At 32.1% G+C, this 19,151-nt stretch overlaps 1 protein-coding gene across 1 annotated transcript in view; it reads right to left on the reverse strand.

The window, feature by feature from the left end:
- The window catches only part of Col24a1 (collagen type XXIV alpha 1 chain), a 341,896-nt gene extending 323,904 nt beyond the window's left edge, over positions 1 to 17,992 (reverse strand). The window contains exons 1-3 of the mRNA XM_077791553.1: positions 17,989 to 17,992; positions 16,127 to 17,499; positions 2,254 to 2,307 (exon numbers count right to left, since the gene is read on the reverse strand). Of these exons, the coding sequence (XP_077647679.1) occupies positions 2,254 to 2,307; positions 16,127 to 17,499; positions 17,989 to 17,992 (1,431 nt within the window). The remainder of the gene's footprint in view (positions 1 to 2,253; positions 2,308 to 16,126; positions 17,500 to 17,988) is intronic.
- Positions 17,993 to 19,151: the final 1,159 nt, after the last annotated feature.

Raw genomic sequence — 19,151 nt, forward strand, 5'->3', positions numbered from 1 at the left:
GAAAGTAAGAAGTCTAACAAAGTGCAGTTGTTTAGTTACTCCTCTCAATATGTGCTATCCCTTTCTGAATTTGAGAAATTCAGAATTCATACCAACCTAAATCATTCTTCATGTCTCAATTGATATCCTACCTCATTTAAAAATTCTAGCCACACCAGAATAAAATTATTTATCCTACTAACTTCTATAAAAATTATTGAATGTATAATTCATTTATCAATTAACTATTATATTGCCCTGGTACGTCTCTTTTACTTCTCTAATCTGTTATTTAAACATTTTATTGTATTTTGACTGTTTAATGACATGGTATTTATAAATATTTTTAAAAGAGATTCATTTTTTTATTACTAGTATAGTGTCTAACATATGTTAGGTACTATATGAATATTTGTCAATTTGATTATACTTTAATGATAAAATATATGATCTGAACTTAAAAATTGATTTTATTTACTGAGTACCTATATGTGCTAGGAGCTATGTTCATGATTTATATTTTATATTTTATATTTTATATTTATATTTATATACTAATCCCTGTAACAATCCTGCAAGGTAGTCATTTTTATTCCCATTTACAAATGAGGACATTTACATAACCAATAAGTAGAGGAACTGAGAATTATCTCCTGAAAGCCTCCAAATCTCCAGGTTCCCATACTTACTTGGGTTTTGTACTTAACCTCTGTTCTCTTTAGCCAAACTTATAGTTAATAGTATGTTTAGTAGCCTCTTCAATTCTATATTAATAAAACTATTTCAGAAAGAGGTATCAGCAGTGTAAATATTGACAATATGTCTAACAAAATGAAAACTTAAGAAATAGATTTGATTTCATGATGTTTCATTGATAACCTTTGAAAATTAAATTTTAATGAAGTACATGGGGGAAAAGTATGGGGAGTAATGAATGAATTGTTGATGTAGAAGTACGTGTAACAGGTATAAACTATTATTTCACAAAGCTCAGTAATGCAACTGTTAGCAAGGACAATATTTTAGGAAAAATTAATTTCAATGAAAGTTTAGGATTTTCAAAAGAGGGATAACATATTAGTTATTGCCAAATAGGAAAAAAACTTAGAGGAAAAAAAAAGTGAAGTTTCAGCCTTCAAGTTAGGTAATTGATTGAAGGGGATGAAATTAAGAACACAATTGAAATAACTAGCCTTTTGAAAAAGCATACATTTTTTTAAGTAAATGACTGGACAAAAGGGAGAAAAAAGGAATTTGGGAAGCAAAGTAGTGTATCGTGAAAATAGATGGAGATCCAGAACCTGAAGTTCATCCTCTTGGGAGCATAACAGTCTTAGTAGTGGAGAGGGAATAAAATTAGTACAAAGAAGATCCCAGGTCCTCAGAAAAGTAGGATCCAAAGTCTCCTCACAGAGTGGTAGGATGATGGGAATTGTTCCAGTGCTAAAGGAGAATATGCAAGGTTTAGAGGGACATTGGATGAATGTGATAGGTCATTAACTATGGAGAAATTGAGAAAATGCTGTACAGCAGCTAGAGTCCAGTGAGAATTTATCTTAGGCACAAGAGTTTGGTATGAACATGCAAAACTTAGAGTAATATTTTAAGGTTATTTTTCTTTATAATTATTGATGTAATAAATAATCAGGATAAAAATGAAAGTATATTATATAAAAGACATTTGCATTTGTCTTTACAACACAATTATTTTTCTAGATCATTGAAAAAATATTATTTAGTAAAAAATCCACATTTATTTTGTTAGCTTGAAGAAACTAACTCTAACATAGCAATAAATCTTTTGTTGAACCTGTGTAATGTGAGAAACTACTGCTGATCTGCAAGGCAGCTTTTTTACTGAAGGTGATTTTTTTTCTAGTCAATAGCCACAGTATTTTCCACTGTGTAATCCAGGAATGCACTATTTTAAGGCAGCCCAAATCTCTTCATTTTCTAAATGAACCTCATCTTAGACTACTGAGATCACTATATAACTAAGAATAAATGTTACAAATAGCAACAGAATGGTCACCAGTCTACAAATTTTAAGATCTTTCTTGGATATCTTCACAGAGAATTCTTTGCCTGGCTATTTACACTCAAATAAACAAGGCTGCATGTGTTCTTAAACTTCTTTTGAATTGGCAAAGGTAGAGCTAAGTTGGAAAATCCAGGCAAGTTTCCAGAGCAAGTACATATTGTACAATACTAGAAAAAACATATGGGTAAATTACTAATCCTAACAGCATTGGGAAATGAAGCTCATCTACTCACCCGTGGACCTCTCTTTCCTGAGGGACCTGGAATACCTGCTGGACCAGGTGGACCCTTGGAAAACAAATATCAAGGCATTAGACATGACTAGTAGACACATCTGTTTCCACTTCAGAGTAACTCTTTTTTTTTTCTGTCCCTAATTCCCTGATGCTGATGATTTTAAAGTAACATTAATGCCCTTACCCAAATCAGCAGGGGTGAATTGAAATTCAAGTGTCCTCTTTAATCTGGCCAGAAATGGCAGCAGGAAGTCCATGACTTATGGTTATAGCCACTATATCTGGTTTTTACTGAGACCATAAGTAGTAGTTTTGTGGGTAATTTTTACCTAAATTTACTTTTATTACGGAAGGAGAAATTCAATTTAGGATTTGAAGACCAATAACTACAGGTTTTTTCAAGCACATTTCAAAAGAGTATTTGCATTGAAAAATGAAAGCACTGGCCATTTTATGTTCTTTTAAAAGAACTGCATTAAGGACCTATGTAATGTGTTAACCTGTTATAATGAGATCCTTCCTGCATATGCAGTTATAAATCTGCCTTATACTAAATGTAGCACACCAGGGGATCTCTAATAAAGTTAAATGACTTATAAAACAAAGCATGGAAGCAAAACCTGATAAGCTGTTACAAGTGTTTTGAGTTCTTTAAATGTTACTTTTAAAATAAGAAATAGGAAACTATTCCTTAACTTTCTCAAATGGCTCTCTGTGTTGTCTTTTATATTTAGCAATCAACTATAGAAGAATACATGTTCATTTGTGATACAATTGAACATGAATTCATTTATCTGTTCATTCCATTTAATTGTTATCAAGCACTGTTTGATGTGACATTGTTTTTGGTGTTTTTAGAGCATACACATATTTCATTTAATGCAGTAAAACTACTAAAGGTTTTAAATTAGATGCAAAGATGAAATACTAACCTCATCACTAATAAGCAGTGTAACCTAATTCACCTCATTTCAAACGTCTATGTTTCTATTCTAATTCTCATAAAATAAAGAGATGACTCCAGCTTAAGTCATATGTAATTGCCAACATATGACATTTTTAACCTATAAAATTTAATTTCATATAGTTTGTGTCTATATCAAGGACAGGTACACCCAAGATTACATTGAGTTTGAAAAGAGAACAGGGAAGACAGATTGATGGGAGTCATTTTGACTAAAAAATCAAGGGAGGAATGAGTGAGTTATGTTGGAAAAAAATAGCTATATAGCATTTTTTTCATTTCTTTTTCTTCTTGATATTAACTATTCCTCAAAACTTTATTTTGTCTTCTGATATTCATTATATATTTCAAATTGCCCATTTTTTTCTTTTATTTTTTCTTCTTCTACCACCTAACAATAAAATGTTTCATGTAATTCCTGATATTGAGAGAAGAGTACTATTTCTATTCAAACCTAATCTGAGGGCATTCTTCCTGAGCTATTCAAACGTTTTCATAGCCATTATTGTATCTCTAGCTTCCATTAAAAAATGTTTTCATATACTATCAAGAAAAAAATTTTTTTTCAAATTAGTTCTGGTTTTGGTGTTATAATAAAAAATTAGCATCTGTTGACCTGAATTTAATTCCCCCCAAATATTTGACTAAGAAGGAGATATTGGAACTAAAAATGAAGATAATATATTTAAAAAAATTTCTAGTTTGGTTTAGCACCCTGTCATACTGCTTTGTGACAAAAGAAAATACTATTCCATTCACATTGTGAAGATAGTTAATATTACAATATACTATGACTTGAGTGTTTGGGTCTACTCAAAATTCATATATTGAAATCCTAACCAAAAACTTATGGTATCTGAAGGGGCCTAGGAAGATGACTAAGTAATATGGGTGGGGCCTTCATGAATGAACTAAATACTACATTTAGTGTAAGGCAGATTTATAACTGCATATGCAGGAAGTATCTCATTATAAAGGCCCAGTGGGGTTCATTTGTTCCTTCCACCATTTGAGAACACAGTGAAAAGATGCTATCTGTGAACCAAAAAGCAGACCCTCACCAGATATCAAATCTGCCAACACCTTCATCTTGGACTTCCATAGTCACTAGAACTATAAGGGATAAATTTCTGTTGTTTACAAGTACCCAAGTTTATAGTATTTTGTTGCAGAGGCCAAATGAACTAAGATGTATTTAATTTAAGTACTGAGGGGAAAATAAGGCATGTTTTATGTCATAATTAAAATATTTGAATTGTTTAATAAGCACTAAATAAAAACCAATTTTCACAACTTTATAATTTTGTATTTACAAGTCTTTGATAATAGATTATTAATAGGCATTTGGAAGAAATTAACAATATAATTTTATAGAATTTTTAAAAATTTTTCTATAAAATCTTTCACAGTGTTTGTTAGAGAAAGCACACTTGACTGAAAAGGAAAAGGAATGGCTTTTCATCATCCAATCTAAATTTAAATCATGTTTCAAGTATTTACTAGCTGAATGACCTTGAATAGGTCAATTACCCTTTATAACCCTAAGTTTCTCATTTTTAACATATTAATTATAAAAATCTACTTTTTAGGATTATTGTGAGTTTTGAAGGTGTTGATTATAAAATAACTGTCACTGTGTCTGGGTATATAGGAGGTAACCAGTAAACTGTAATGCAGTTAACTTTTTTTAAAAAGGTGGGCATAGAGCATAGCAAGCACTCAATAAATGTTACTTGTATATTAGCACATGTGGTAGGGCAAATGTATTCAATAGAACAGCACTTTTAAGAGTGAGTAATCCCTGGTCAGGTAATTTTCAAAGTTCTGCATCTATTATTTCTTTTAAAATTCATTCATTCATTCAATAAATATTATAAAGTTCCAAGCCCTCCTGAAGTTACAGTCTAGATTAAAAGACACACATTATCAGATAAACATATTACTACAGATTTTACTCCATTATATGAAGGAAAAGAACAGGCAACCAAGATGGAGATGAACATAGTGGACCTAATTTATACCGTAATGTCAGAGAAGGCTTCTCTGAGGAAATGTTTAGATAAACCTAAAAGATGAATAGGAATTAGAAACAGGGAGAAAATAAAATTCCAGAAAATAAGAATAAATGAAAGAGAGCATAAATAAAATAAAAAATATCATTCTTTTACTGAAGAACTAGAAGAAAACTAATAGGGAAAGGGGGAAAGTAGAACACAATGATGTTGCAGAGATAAGGAGGGACCATATCATATTTGCCTTTGTGGGTCAAGTACTGAGTTTTTAGTTCATTGTAAATGCTTCAATTCTCTGCCTCTGAAAACTGAAGTAGATAAATTAGGTGATGTGAACTGTGTTTTTAAAAGATCACTAGAGAATTTGGGGAAATGATGGAAGAGTATGAACATTTTTCAAACTATTCTCCTTTCCTCAAAATCAACTGAAAATAAAAAGCACCAAAGAAAGAAAACAGCATCTCAAATGAAACAGAAAGGACCACAACCATGACCCACAAAATACAAGGATTATTTGTCACATACTAAGAAACTTTGTATTATGAACGATGTGGAAAGATTATTTAAAAAAAAAAAACCCTCCTCAGACTCTATACCTTGTACAGACTACAGATAGTTCTAAAAGTTTATCAGAATTAAAAATCCATTGCAACAATCCTTTGATTATAATGATGACATTTAAGGGAATCGGAAAGCCATGGGAGAAATAATTCATTATCCAGTAAGGATTTAGTTCCAAAGAATCAAGACCAGGGAAGATATAACTGAAGAAGAAGAACCTATCAATTTTATGATCTACAACCAAATCCAACCAAAGGGATTTCTGGTCTTGAAAGGTGGTAAAAGAAAAGAAAAGCATAAATCATAATTATATCTCTTCTCAGAGAGTCTGTGGTACATAGGGTACAAAACAAATGATACATGGAAAATGAGAAGATACATGCCCTGAGAAGAAGACATAAAAAATACAGTACAATGGTGTTTAAGGCAGTAAAATCTGTTTGATTCTGTGTACTATTCTACTTGCCTTGGTCTCTCTCTGTACTATTCTGAAACAACCCATTATAGTTACCTTTATTTGAAAAAATGTAATAACCATAAATTAATCACTGTGGGACCTACACATAGATATTATGAGAAGGGGAGAAATAGAAGGATACAAACATAAATTTAAAATAGAAGAAAACCATTCACCAGCAGAGAAATTATTTCATGTAACAGAAAGAATTCAATCATATAGTTCATTATATTTTAAAAGAATTTCAATGTGATATTCCTCTACAAAAAGATAGTTCAAAGGTGAGTTACAAAATATTTTAAAAGTTCACCTTCAAAAAAGGATAAAAAGAATAAATAATTATGAAAGTGAACCAGAAGTGCTTAAGAAAGCTATGAAAGAGCAAAAGACAAACCATTGTAGATGAAAATTATATCAAAAACTGGTTAAATAAAATTGAAAATCAGTAAAGGAATATGGATATAGTCTAAATGAATTCACACAGAATGAAATGAAAAAGAGCAATCATGATGGTATGATTATACAGATGATAATAAATATAATCACAAATATGCAAATTGCATGACAAATATAGAAAAAATGTTTGAGGATATAATATAAAAATAATTTTCAGATTAAAAAAGTCCAAGGAAAAAATAGATACATAACTTAATAGGTTTAATCAACCTCAAAGATAATGAAACAATAGGAAAAATTATAACTGATGCCACAGAAATACAAAGGATTATTAGGGACTATTATGATAGTCCCACATAAACAAATTGGAAAACCTAGAAGGAATTGATGTATTTGTGGACACACATAATCCAACAAAATTGGACCATGAAGACAAAAAACAAACACCTCAATAATGAGTAGCAAGATTTAGTGTGTAATTTCAAGGGAAAAAAAGAACTCTTCTAAACTGAGATCAGCATTATCCTAATATCAAAATGAAAGAACCAAAAGCAAAACCACAGACCAATATCCTGATGAACATAAATGCAAAAATTGTCAACAAAGCACTAATAAAATGAATCCAATCACATATCGAAATGCACCATGATTAATGAGACTTACCCCAAGGATACAAGGATGATTCAACATATAATGTAATATATCACATCAACAGAATGAAGGATGAAAACCACACAGGCATCTCAAAAGATTCAGAAAAAGCATGCAATAAAATGCAGCATCCCTTCATGATAAAAACTAATAACATATTAGGTACAGAAAGAAAACACTTCCACATAATAAAGCCTATAGAAGGCAAACTGATGGCCAAAATTATATTGAATGGGATAAAGATGAAAGTATTTCTTCTAAGATCAGTAAGAACAATTCATTTTCATCACTCTTATTCAACATAGTATGAATACATGATGTGTAACCAGAGCAATTTGGCAAAAGAGAAAAAATAAAAGGCATCCAAATAGGAGAGAAGGAAGCCAAATTGTCCATATTTTCTTATGACATGATTCTTCAAAGAGAAAAACCTAAAGACTTTATCAAAAGGCTATTAGAATGAATTCAGTGAAGTTATAGTATACAAAATCAACATAAAAAAATTAGGAGCATTTTTATAGCCCAGTAATGAACTTGCTGAAAATTAGAGAAAGCAGTCCCATTAGTAAAAGCTATAAAAATAGCTTGGAATAAATTTAACATGGAAAGCAAATTAACTCTATAATGAAAAAACAAAAATATTGATGAACGAAATTGAAGAAGACACTAAAAATTGGAAAGACCAAACAAGAAGGGCAATGATGGAGGTGTCACAATACATGATCTGGAAATTATACTACAAAATTATAGTAAGAAAAATAACACGGTACTGGAAATCAAAATAAATATGAAGACCAATGTAACAGAATAGTAGACACAGAGACAACCCACATAGATATAGTCACTGATGCTTGACAAAGATGCTAAAAACATACACTGGAGAAAAGACAGTCTTTAAAAAAATGGTGCTGAACCTCAGAGCATTAATCTCCAGGATATATAAAGAACTCAAAAAACTTAACACCAAAAAAATCACAAATAACCCAATCAATCAGTGGGCAAAAGAACTGAATAGATGATTCACAGAAGAAATACAATCAGTCGGGCTGGGGATGTGGCTCAAGCGGTAGCGCGCTCGCCTAGCGTGCGTGCGGCCCGAGTTTGATCCTCAGCACCACATACAAACAAAGATGTTGTGTCCGCCGATAACTGAAAAATAAATATTCAAAAAAAATTTAAAAAAAAAGAAATACAATCAGTCAACAAATACATGAAAAAATGTTTAACATCTCTAGCAATCAGAGAAATGCAAATCAAAACTACACTGAGATTTCATCTCACTGCAGTCAGAATGGCAATTATCAAGAATACAAGCAACAATAAATGTTGGTGAGGATGTGGGGGAAAAGTACACTTATACATTGCTGGTAGGACTGCAAATTGATGCAACCGCTATGGAAAGCAGTATGGAGATTCCTCAGAAAACTTGGAATGGAACCACCATTTATTTGACCCAGTTATTTTACTCTTGGTTGTATACCCAAAAGACTTAAAATCAGCACACTACAGTGAAAGAACCACATCAATGTTTATAGCAGCTCAATTCACAAGAGCTAAACTATGGAACTGGCCTAGGTACCCTTCAACAGATGAATGGGGATAAAAAAATATGGTATATATACACAATGAATACTACTCAACCATAAAGAAAAATGAACTTATGTAACTGCCAGTATATAGATGGAACTGGAGACTATCAACATAAGTGAAATAAGCCAATCCCAAAAAACCAAGGCAAATGTTCTCTCTGATATGTGGATGCATAAATTACAATAGTGGGGTGGGTAGGGAAGAACAGAAGTACTTTGGATTAGACAAGGGGAATGAAAGGAAGGGAGGGGGAATGGGAATAGGAAGGATAATAGAATGAATTGGAAATTACTTTCCTATATGCATATATGAATACATGACCAATGTGTAATTCCACATCAGGTACAACTAGAGAATGGGAAGTTATACTCCATATATGTATAATATGTCAAAATGCATTCTATTATCATGTTTAACTAATAATAAATTTTAAAATGGTTCTGGGAAAACTGAATATCCATATGTAGAAGAATGAAATTTGATCCCTATATTTCACCCTGCACAAAAGTCAATTCTTAAGTGGACTAAAGACCTAGGAATTAAACTAGAAAGTTTGCAACTGATAGAAGAAAACATAGGCTCAACACCCCTAACATATTGGTGAAGGCACTTACCTCCTTAACAAGATTCTTAAAATTCAAGAAATAAAACCAAGGTAAATAAGTGGGACAGCATCAAATTACATAGTTTCTGCATAGCAAATGTAACAAGAGCATGAAGAGAAAGACTAAAGAATTGGAGAAAATCGTTGCCAGCTATTCTTCCTTCAGGGGATTAATCTAGAACATAAAAAGAACTAAAAAAAAAACACTTAAAAAAAAAGACCCAATCAATAAATGGGCAAATTAACTAAAGAGATACTTCTCAAAAGAAGAAATATAGATGGCTAACAAATATATGGAAAAATGTTAAACACCCCTAGGAACAAATTTGATTTGATTTGAATGCAAATCTAAACTACACTGAGATTTCTGGTTAGAATGGCAAGCATCAAAAATACAAATAATAGCTGGGCATAGTGGTACATGCCTGTAATTCCAGTGACTCTTAGAAGGCTCACGCAGGAGAATAGCAAGTTCAAAGCCAGCTTCAGCAAATTAGCAAAGCCCTAAGCAATTTAGGGAGACCCTGTCTCAAAACAAAATATAAAAAGGGCCAGGGATGTCGCTCAGGAGTTGAACACCCATGAGTTCAATTCCTGGTACCAAAACAAACAAAATAATAAAAATAACAATAATATTTTTTTAAAAAGGAGGAGGAGAAAATGCCATCAGGGAAATGGGGGAAAAGTACACTCATACACTGCTGGTAGGACTGAACTTGTATAACTACCTTGGAAAACAGTATGAACACTCCACCATATGACCCAGGTATCCCACTCCTTGATATTTATCCAAAATAATTAAATTCAACATACTGTAGTGATACAGACACATAAACGTTAATAGCAACACAATTCAAAAAGCCAAGCTATGGAACCAACTTAGGTGCCCTTCAACAGATTAATGGATAAAGAAAATACGATATATGTATGCACAGTGTAGTTTTACTCAACTGTAAAGGAGAAGGAAATTATGACATTTTTTGGTAAATAGATGGAACTGGAAAACATTATGCCAAGTGAAATAAACCAGACCCAAAAAATCAAAGATCAATTTTTTTCTCTCATATGTGGACACTAGAGTGAAATAAGGGAGGGGAAAGAAAGGTGGTGTACCCCTGAAAACAGAAGAGAGATCAGTGGAGTAGAAGAAAGGGATTGAGGGGGGAAAAGGAAGAACAGGCAAAGGGAAGAATGGCAGAATGAAATTGACCAAATTATGCTATGTACATATATGAATATATCACATTGAACTCTACCTAAAAAACATCAGTTTTAAAAGCAATAAATAAATAGAAGGCAGACAAGTGGATTAGAGGAAGGGGAACAGTGGGAGGGAGAAGAGGAAGGAAAGTGGAAGGTACTGGAGATTAAAATGGAGCAAATTATTTTCCATGCATGAATGCATATGTCAAAGTGACGTAATGTAAAACTAAAATGTACTAATAAAAATTCTTTTTTAATGTGGAAAAACCTCCCACACTTATGGATGGAAGAATTAATATTTCTATACTACCTAAAGCAAATTGCATATTTAATATAATCTCCATTGAAATACCAATGGTATTTTCACACAAATAGAAAAAAAAAACAATACCCCAATTCATATGAAACTATAGCCAAAGCAGTCTGGAGGAAAAAAAACAAAGCTAGAAGCATCATGATACCTTATCTCAAGGCATACTACAGGAATGTAATAACCAAGACAGCATGGTACTGACAGAAAAATCAATGCATATACCAATAGAGCAGAAGGGAATCCAGAAATAATCTGTAGTCAATGATTTTTTACAGAGGCACCACAAATATGCATGAGAGAAAGAATAGCCTCTCCATTAACTGGTGCTAGAAAAGGTGGACTTACACATGCAGAAGAACAAAATAACCCCCTACCTCTTACCATATACAACTATCAACTAAAAATGAATCAAACACCTAAATGTAGGACTGGAGCTGGGAAATTCCTAGAAGAAAATATAGGAAAACACTTCAAGACACCAATATAGACAATGATATTTTTAAAAAATAAGATCTCAAAAGCACAGGCAACAAAAGCAAAAATAGATAGATGGGATTATACTAAACTAAAACCCTTGTACATAATACAGCAAAGGAAACAATCAACAGAGTAAAGAGAGACTATATGGAATGGCAGTAATTAATATATAGAATGAATGCTATTCATCTGACAAAGGATTAATACCCAAAATATATAAAGGACCCAAAAATACAACATAAAAATATATAATCTGACTTTAAGATGGACAAATTATCTAAACACATATTTCTTTTAAAAAGATAGCCACTGGGGCTTGGTGGTGCACACCTGAAATCCCAGCAGTTTTGGAGACTGAGACAGGAGGATCATAAGTTCAAGTCCAGCCTCAGCAAATTAGTGAGACTGTGTCAAAATAAAAAGAGTTGTGGAGATGAAGCTCAGTAGTAGAGCACCTCTAGGTTAAATCCCCAGTAACAAACAAAAAAAGATATACAAACATCCAACAAGTATATAAAGAATGCTCAATATCAGTAATCATCAGGGAAATGGAAATCATAACTACAATGAGGTATAATCTCATCCTACCTAGTATAAAAAAAAAGCAAAAAATAACAAATGCTGGTGAGGATGTAGAAAAAAGGAAACTCATAAACTCCTGTTAGGATATAAATTACTACAGAAATTATGGAGAACAGTATGGAGAGTCTTCACAAAACTAAAAATAGATCTATAACATGATCCAGTTATCATGCTACTACAATTACAAAGGTAATAAAATCAGTATACCAAAAAGATGCCTGCACTCTCATGCTTGTTGTAGCACTATTCACATTAGCCAAAATACGGGATCAACCAAGGTGGCCATTAGAAGATGAATGGATAAAGAATATATGGAAGATGTGTATCATGCAGCCATAAAAAGAATGAAAACCTGTCATTTTCAGTAACAAGGATGTAACTATAAGACATTATGTTAAATGAAATAAGCCAGACACAGTAAAATACCATATATTCTTAATCATATACAGAAGTCAAAAACATTGGTCTCAAAAAAGAGAATTAAAAGCTGGGTACAGTGGCTCATTCTTGTAATTCTAGCAACTTAAGAGGCTGAGACAGGAGGATTGTATGTGTGAGGCAATTCTCAGAAACTTAGTGAGACTGTATCTCAAGTAATAAAAAAAAAGACTGATGATATAGTTCAGTGGTAAAGCAACCCTGGGTTCAGTCCCCAGGACCAAAACAAAACAAATCAAAGAAGAGAGTAGAACAATGATTACTAGATGCTGGGAGGGATGGTGGGGAAGGTAGATGAAGGGAGAAGGAATAATGAGTAACAAAATACACTTAAAAATATTGTATATATGTGCTGAAGTACCCCATAAATATATATAATTAGTATGTTTGAACTAAAAAGAAAGATTAAAATTATAAAGAGATAATGAAAAAAAACTGCATGGGAATATGGATAGAAAAAAAATGACATCTAGAAGTGAGAGAAATCAGCCTGGCCTCCAGCTTTTCAAGGTAAGATCCACTTCAAGAAATTGTAGGAAAACAAATTCATAGTTTTATCACAATTCAATCTCTCATTAGTTCTCTAAAATTTATCTATTCCTTTATACTAGGCTGAAGCTGGATTCTCAAAGTTCAGCATGAATCTTCCATCAGAAGAGCCAAGGGATTTCCTAATATTGTTTTTATTACAGAGAAGTCAATGTCCTGCCCTTTGACTTTTCTGTGGCTTTTGGCAACACTGATCAATTTCTTCTCAAAGCTCTTCTTTAGCTTCTGTGTTAAGTACACTACTCTTCTCTCCCATGTTTCTGACTATTCTGTCAAATTTATGCTCTTTTCTTCTATAACCAAAAAGAAATCTTTCCCCATAATTTGGTTCTTGACTCTGTGTCAAGCTCCTTTCTTTGAAAATATCCAACCTATAGTTTCAACTGTGATCTTATTGATGGGAAGACTCCCAAATTTATATTCCCAGCTTTGACCTCTCTTCACTTCAACTCTTTGAACTTTTCCAACTGATGGCACTAGTAAGTTTCTTTTGTGTTTTCACTTATTCTGCTAAAATTGATTTTCTCTCTTAATTGCTGTTTTTAGGAATGGCTTCATCATTCTCTCAATCGATAGCTTAAAATAAGATACTCATCTTTGATTCTTTTCAGTTTTACTTGCTCCCTTGTGCCAAGTAATCTCCTAGTTCTACCAAATTACCCTTCAAAATATTCTTGAATCCCACCTTTCCCTTGCATTTTCACTTCTGCCAATCTAAATAATGTCCTAGTCATATGACACTAAGTAATAAAAATATCTTGTCTGCTTTGGGCACCGCTAACACACTGACTTAAAAAAGCAATACTCATGCTTACAAGCCTACAAAATGTCCTACTGAGGATAAAATGTAGAACAATCAGTTTGACAAGATTCTCTTCAATCTGACACTACATTGCTTAGGTCTTTGTTTGTCTAGCATTATTCAACCTAATATAAAAGAGTTTGGGTGATAGAGGTAGAAAATCTGGTTCAAATCCTACGTCTATCATTTACCAACAGTATTTTTGTGGGCAAGAAAATTAACTTCTCTGGACTTCACCTGATATATGAGGATAATAATAATAACCTTACAAAACTCTTGAAACAAGGTATATAAGTCGCATGGTAGAGCATTTTACACAAGAAAATCAACAAATGATAGCTACTATGCTGTTTTTCGTATGTAAAAAACATGCCTAGTCCTATCATCTGTCAAAATCTTATTTGTTCTTTGAGCCTAGGTCATAATTATCTTTGTACATAAGAATTTATCCTGAACAGCTTAGCTTTGAGTGATTATTCATAGAAAGCCCTTCAAAAAATATTATTGTTCTTACCTTTGAACATCTCTACCTCATACACTTAGTTTATATCTATCATTAACATTTATCATACTTGAGGACACAAGACAGTTATAAATGCCCTTCCTTTATCCCCTTTATTGAAATATAATAGCTTCTAAGCAACGACTGTTTTATATACTCTTTGTGTTCCTGTCTTGCAAAGAGCAGAAAGTAAGTAAACATCTGCAGAATATATTATTGCTACCAAAGCTGAATGCCTATTACGGAATTTACATAAGAGATTAAAATCCATTTCATCATACTGACTTTTCTCAGGAAAAGTAAATGGCTTCTGTAACTGTTTAATATGTCCTGCCCAATGATTTGATTTTATTGTTAATATGTTGAAAATTAACTATAATAGTTGAAAGAATTTATTATCAGGTTTTATTTTAACCTCTAACCATTCACTCAAAGAGTTGTTCAGTATCTATACGATTGCTTCAAGTAATAACCATAAAGGAAACACAAGCTAAAAAAGTGGTGTCTTGTTATCCCATTCTGTGGTTTCTGGAACTAATGACTCAATTCTATTTTTATTAAATAAAGAAATGCTTTAAGATATATTTTAGTATACTTACAATTTGAAAAAAAGTAATTTCTAAAGATTATGGGTAAATTACTTAAGGTATACTAATACAAAACACAACAATAGTTTGCAATATTGATTTTAAATTGTTTCAGATGACTCTAGACATTTTCAAATGTTGACCTCTAATTATACCTGCACAATAAAAGGAATTCCTAGCTGAAAATTCAGTCTATTATCTCAAGTTTTGCATATAAATTATTATATAAGCAGCTTATCTGAATTTTTTCTTCATTTAATAGGCTGATTCTTTTTCTCAAAAGTAGGCTGACTGTTTTTGTGTGAGGTTGTTGAAAGTTTTTAATCTCTTAATGTATATTGACTGTATCATTAAAGACAATGAAATATGTTACTGTTCATGGAAATGAAAATATTTGATTTAGAATGATAATGTCAGAATTTGTTTTCCCAATGACTGACTATGAAATAATCTCTATCTGCAATAATTTTTTATTGGTGCATTATAATTATAATAGTGGGGTTCATTGTGTCATATTGGTAAATGTGCAACACATAATTTCATCAATCTTGTTCCCTAGTACCTTCTCTTTCCTTTCATTCCTTGTTCCCACTGATCTGCTTAGTCTACTTTACTGATCTTCCATCTATTATTATTTCAATTAGTGCTTCCTAATTATATATATGAACAGGATTCATGTGTTATGTTCGTTCATGGATGGGGAATGAAATGTACAAAATTAAAATAAATTTTATACTCTGTTAATTCATTTGATGATATTTTGCTTGAAAGAATATTTACTTTGTGTATTTAGTATATTTTTCTTTATCACAGCTTTTATATATATCCCTCTTTTAACATGACTGTGTGTTAAACCTATGCTTTATATATATATATATATATAAAGAATGCCAATCTATATTTAGCAGTTAAATTCCTGGTTGGATTTCAGCTGAACAAGAAAAACATAGGTTGCTCATCGCTTTACCCAGAATGAGGTAACCTTTTCAATCTGCCAATTTTTTAAAAAAAATGGTACAATATTTGAACCAGGGTTGTATTCCCATAAATGGTTATAACAACCATTATGCCAGGACACATTTCTGTGACAAATCTAATCTGTTCTGTATTGTATGGTCCAGAGAACTCTCTTGAAATGTATGATAAGTTAGTGCATTAAGACATATTAAAAACAACAACTTACGGGAGGTCCAGTGTCCCCTTTTGGCCCTCTTAGATACTCCATTTCAAGCATTGTATTAAGATCCTCATAATAATAATAATCATAAAGCTCAGTTTCATAGCTATTTTCGATGGGATAAGTAGCATCAGGATAAAATTCACCTTCCTTCCTTAGATCAAGGTGATTATCCACAGATGGCTTTTCCGTCACTCTGTATAAAGTTGTGTTTAAAATCTGTTCCATTTCCATGAGTTCATTAGTGTGCAGATTTGCTGTGATCGCCTTCTTGAGATTAGCATTTATATCTTGTCTTTTATGTGGAAGAATAGATGACATCTTCTTAAACAGTGACATACCAGTTATGGTATCATCCTCATGTTGTGTTATATTTTCAGATACATTTGGCAGATAACTAAATTTCTCCTTGGTATTCATTCTTGTCTCACTGAGGCCATGATGGGTCATTGACAGGCTTAAATTTGTTTGAATATGTTCCTCCGTGATGGTTTCTTTGGCTTGAATCCCATAGTTTGTGAGATCCACAGCAGAGACATTTGCTGAATGAAGAGAAGTTAACTGAGCTTTTGATACCTGGTGTTCTGGTCTTTTATGCACTGTTGCAGAATCATTATTTATGGCATTTGTAATGCTTCTGCCTTCATAAAAGGTATTCTCTAACAGCATTTTTTCATCAAATCCTTCGGGCAAGGGAGTGTGTTCCAGTCTCTTAGTAGGTGTGATAGTTGTATGAGGAAGGCTTGTTTTAGTTTGGTATTTGTCCGCGTGGCGACACTGCTGTTTCACGTATCTACAGTAGTCTGCAGATACTTCTGCAGAAGGAATAATATCCAACTGACATATTATTCCTTCAAAATGTACAGAGTTATTATTCATACTTCCTAAGGTAAACACACTATTAGAATCAAAAGTCTGAATTTCTGAAATAGTCTCTGTGCTAAAATATTTCTTTCCACACTCAACAAACATTGAGACAACTCGATTTCTGATAGTAATGGCAAATGAGTGCCATAGCTCATCATGAACACTGTAGTTGAAAAATACAGACTGCTTTCCTCCAATATATACTATTAATTTTTTTGGTAGTAATTGTACTCCTAATTGCAGTCTATTTTTATTTCTAATGCTGAAGAGAAATGCATTATTCACTTTATGTGACTGTAACCCAATTAATATTGTAAATGGCTGTCCTAAGTTTTCTGGTAAAATTTTCATGAGAGGTGACTCAATATAAGCATCATTTTTAAAAATGACACCTGATTCTATTAAATGGACCCCCTGAGGTAATGGTGTAGATGATGATGGTACAGCAGTCATTGATGATGAGTGTCTTACATCTTTGCCTCCAAGGCCTAGTTGATGAAGAATATCTATGCCTGGAAATTAAAGAAAGAGAGAGAGAGAGAGAAAGAGAGAAAGAATCTTACTCTTATGCATTCATGTATTCATATAAATATTTGAGTATAAGGAAATCTTCCTTGTATCAACAGTAATTTCTAAAATAAGCATGCTCTATCAGTAACTAATTTCTGGGTAATGAGACAGGGAGAGGGAGAATAAGGTGTTATATTCATTATTTTGAATAAAGTTTGTGTGTATGTGCACATACATCCACACATCAATATTTGTTTTTTCTTTTAGTTATAGATGGACACAATATCTTTATTTTGTTTATTTATTTTTATGTGGTACTGGGGATCAAACCCAGAGCCTCACAAGTGCTAGACAAACACTCTACTACTGAGCTACAACCCCATCCCCCACACATCAATATTTCTTAACCCCAAATTTAAAAATTAGGTTAGTCTCTCATTTTTTCCATTTGACTAGTAATAGATAAGAATATCTATTACTCCAATGGATACCCATGTTCAAAGATTCCCAGATGTTATTCACTTCAGTTCATAGCTTAAAATTTAATGACATCTATATTAAGGAGAAACTGGGATCACACTTTAAAAAAAGTTTGTGATTTGGAAGATATTTTCTAAATTAAGTTTACATAATCCCTTACACTCTATTTTCCCTACTAAACTTCTAGGAATTTACAAATCACATAGAAACTCTCTATGCTTAGGCTCTTAAGTGTGTACTGCATTTAAAGTACTTTGGTCACCACAATACTTGGGTAATGCCTGTACAAGAAAATTTAAGTGTTTTTATTGTTGGTAAACACCACTTTTCTGCAAAATTTAAATTTCTCTATTTCCCTTTTTTTCCAATCCTTTTCTGCATTTTTATACAATTGATAGACTCCTTTTCAACATTTATTTTATAATATGCATTTATATAATATGTATCTGATATAATTATGATTATTTAAAATTTATTTTTCATTGTAGTATTACCAATAATATACTACTTGTATCCCTTATTCATTATAAGCTTCTGGAAGATGGGTTCTAATTGGTTCATTATTGGATCTCTACAGTACCTACCTTGAAAATAGTTTTAAAATTTCTGAATGAATGAGTTTGCCCCACCACAACTTGAACAGATTTCATATTCACCTTCAGAGTCACACAATTGAATGCTATTCACAAAGGCTGATGAATCCTCTCTTAAAAATACAGAATAGCTTTGTCAATTGTATGATATTTATTATTATTTGGGTTACAAGTCTCCATCTGTATCTTTGTATGTGTGTATGTGTGTGTGTGTTCTCCAATGAACATATATGTGCATGTACATATATGTGTGTATATATGTATATGTATATATGTGTGTATATGTATATATATGTGTGTGTGTGTATATATATATACATATAGTATATATATCACATAGTACATATGTAATATGTATATAAAATCTCTAGTCAGAAATGTTAAACAAGTGTGCTTCGTGAAAAAAAAAGAAGTTTTTGAAGATTATCCAAGAATATCTGGTATCACCTTAATTTTCCTTTTGCAGGAAATTAGCAGATATCTGACAATTTATGTTCATTTATGTTCATTACAAAGAACAAACATAATGGAGAATCTCAGTCTCAAGTCTGATAATTGTGTACAATAATTAAATAATTATT

This window comes from Urocitellus parryii, chromosome 11 (assembly GCF_045843805.1).
Source record: "Urocitellus parryii isolate mUroPar1 chromosome 11, mUroPar1.hap1, whole genome shotgun sequence".
Classification (NCBI taxonomy): Eukaryota; Metazoa; Chordata; class Mammalia; order Rodentia; family Sciuridae; genus Urocitellus; species Urocitellus parryii.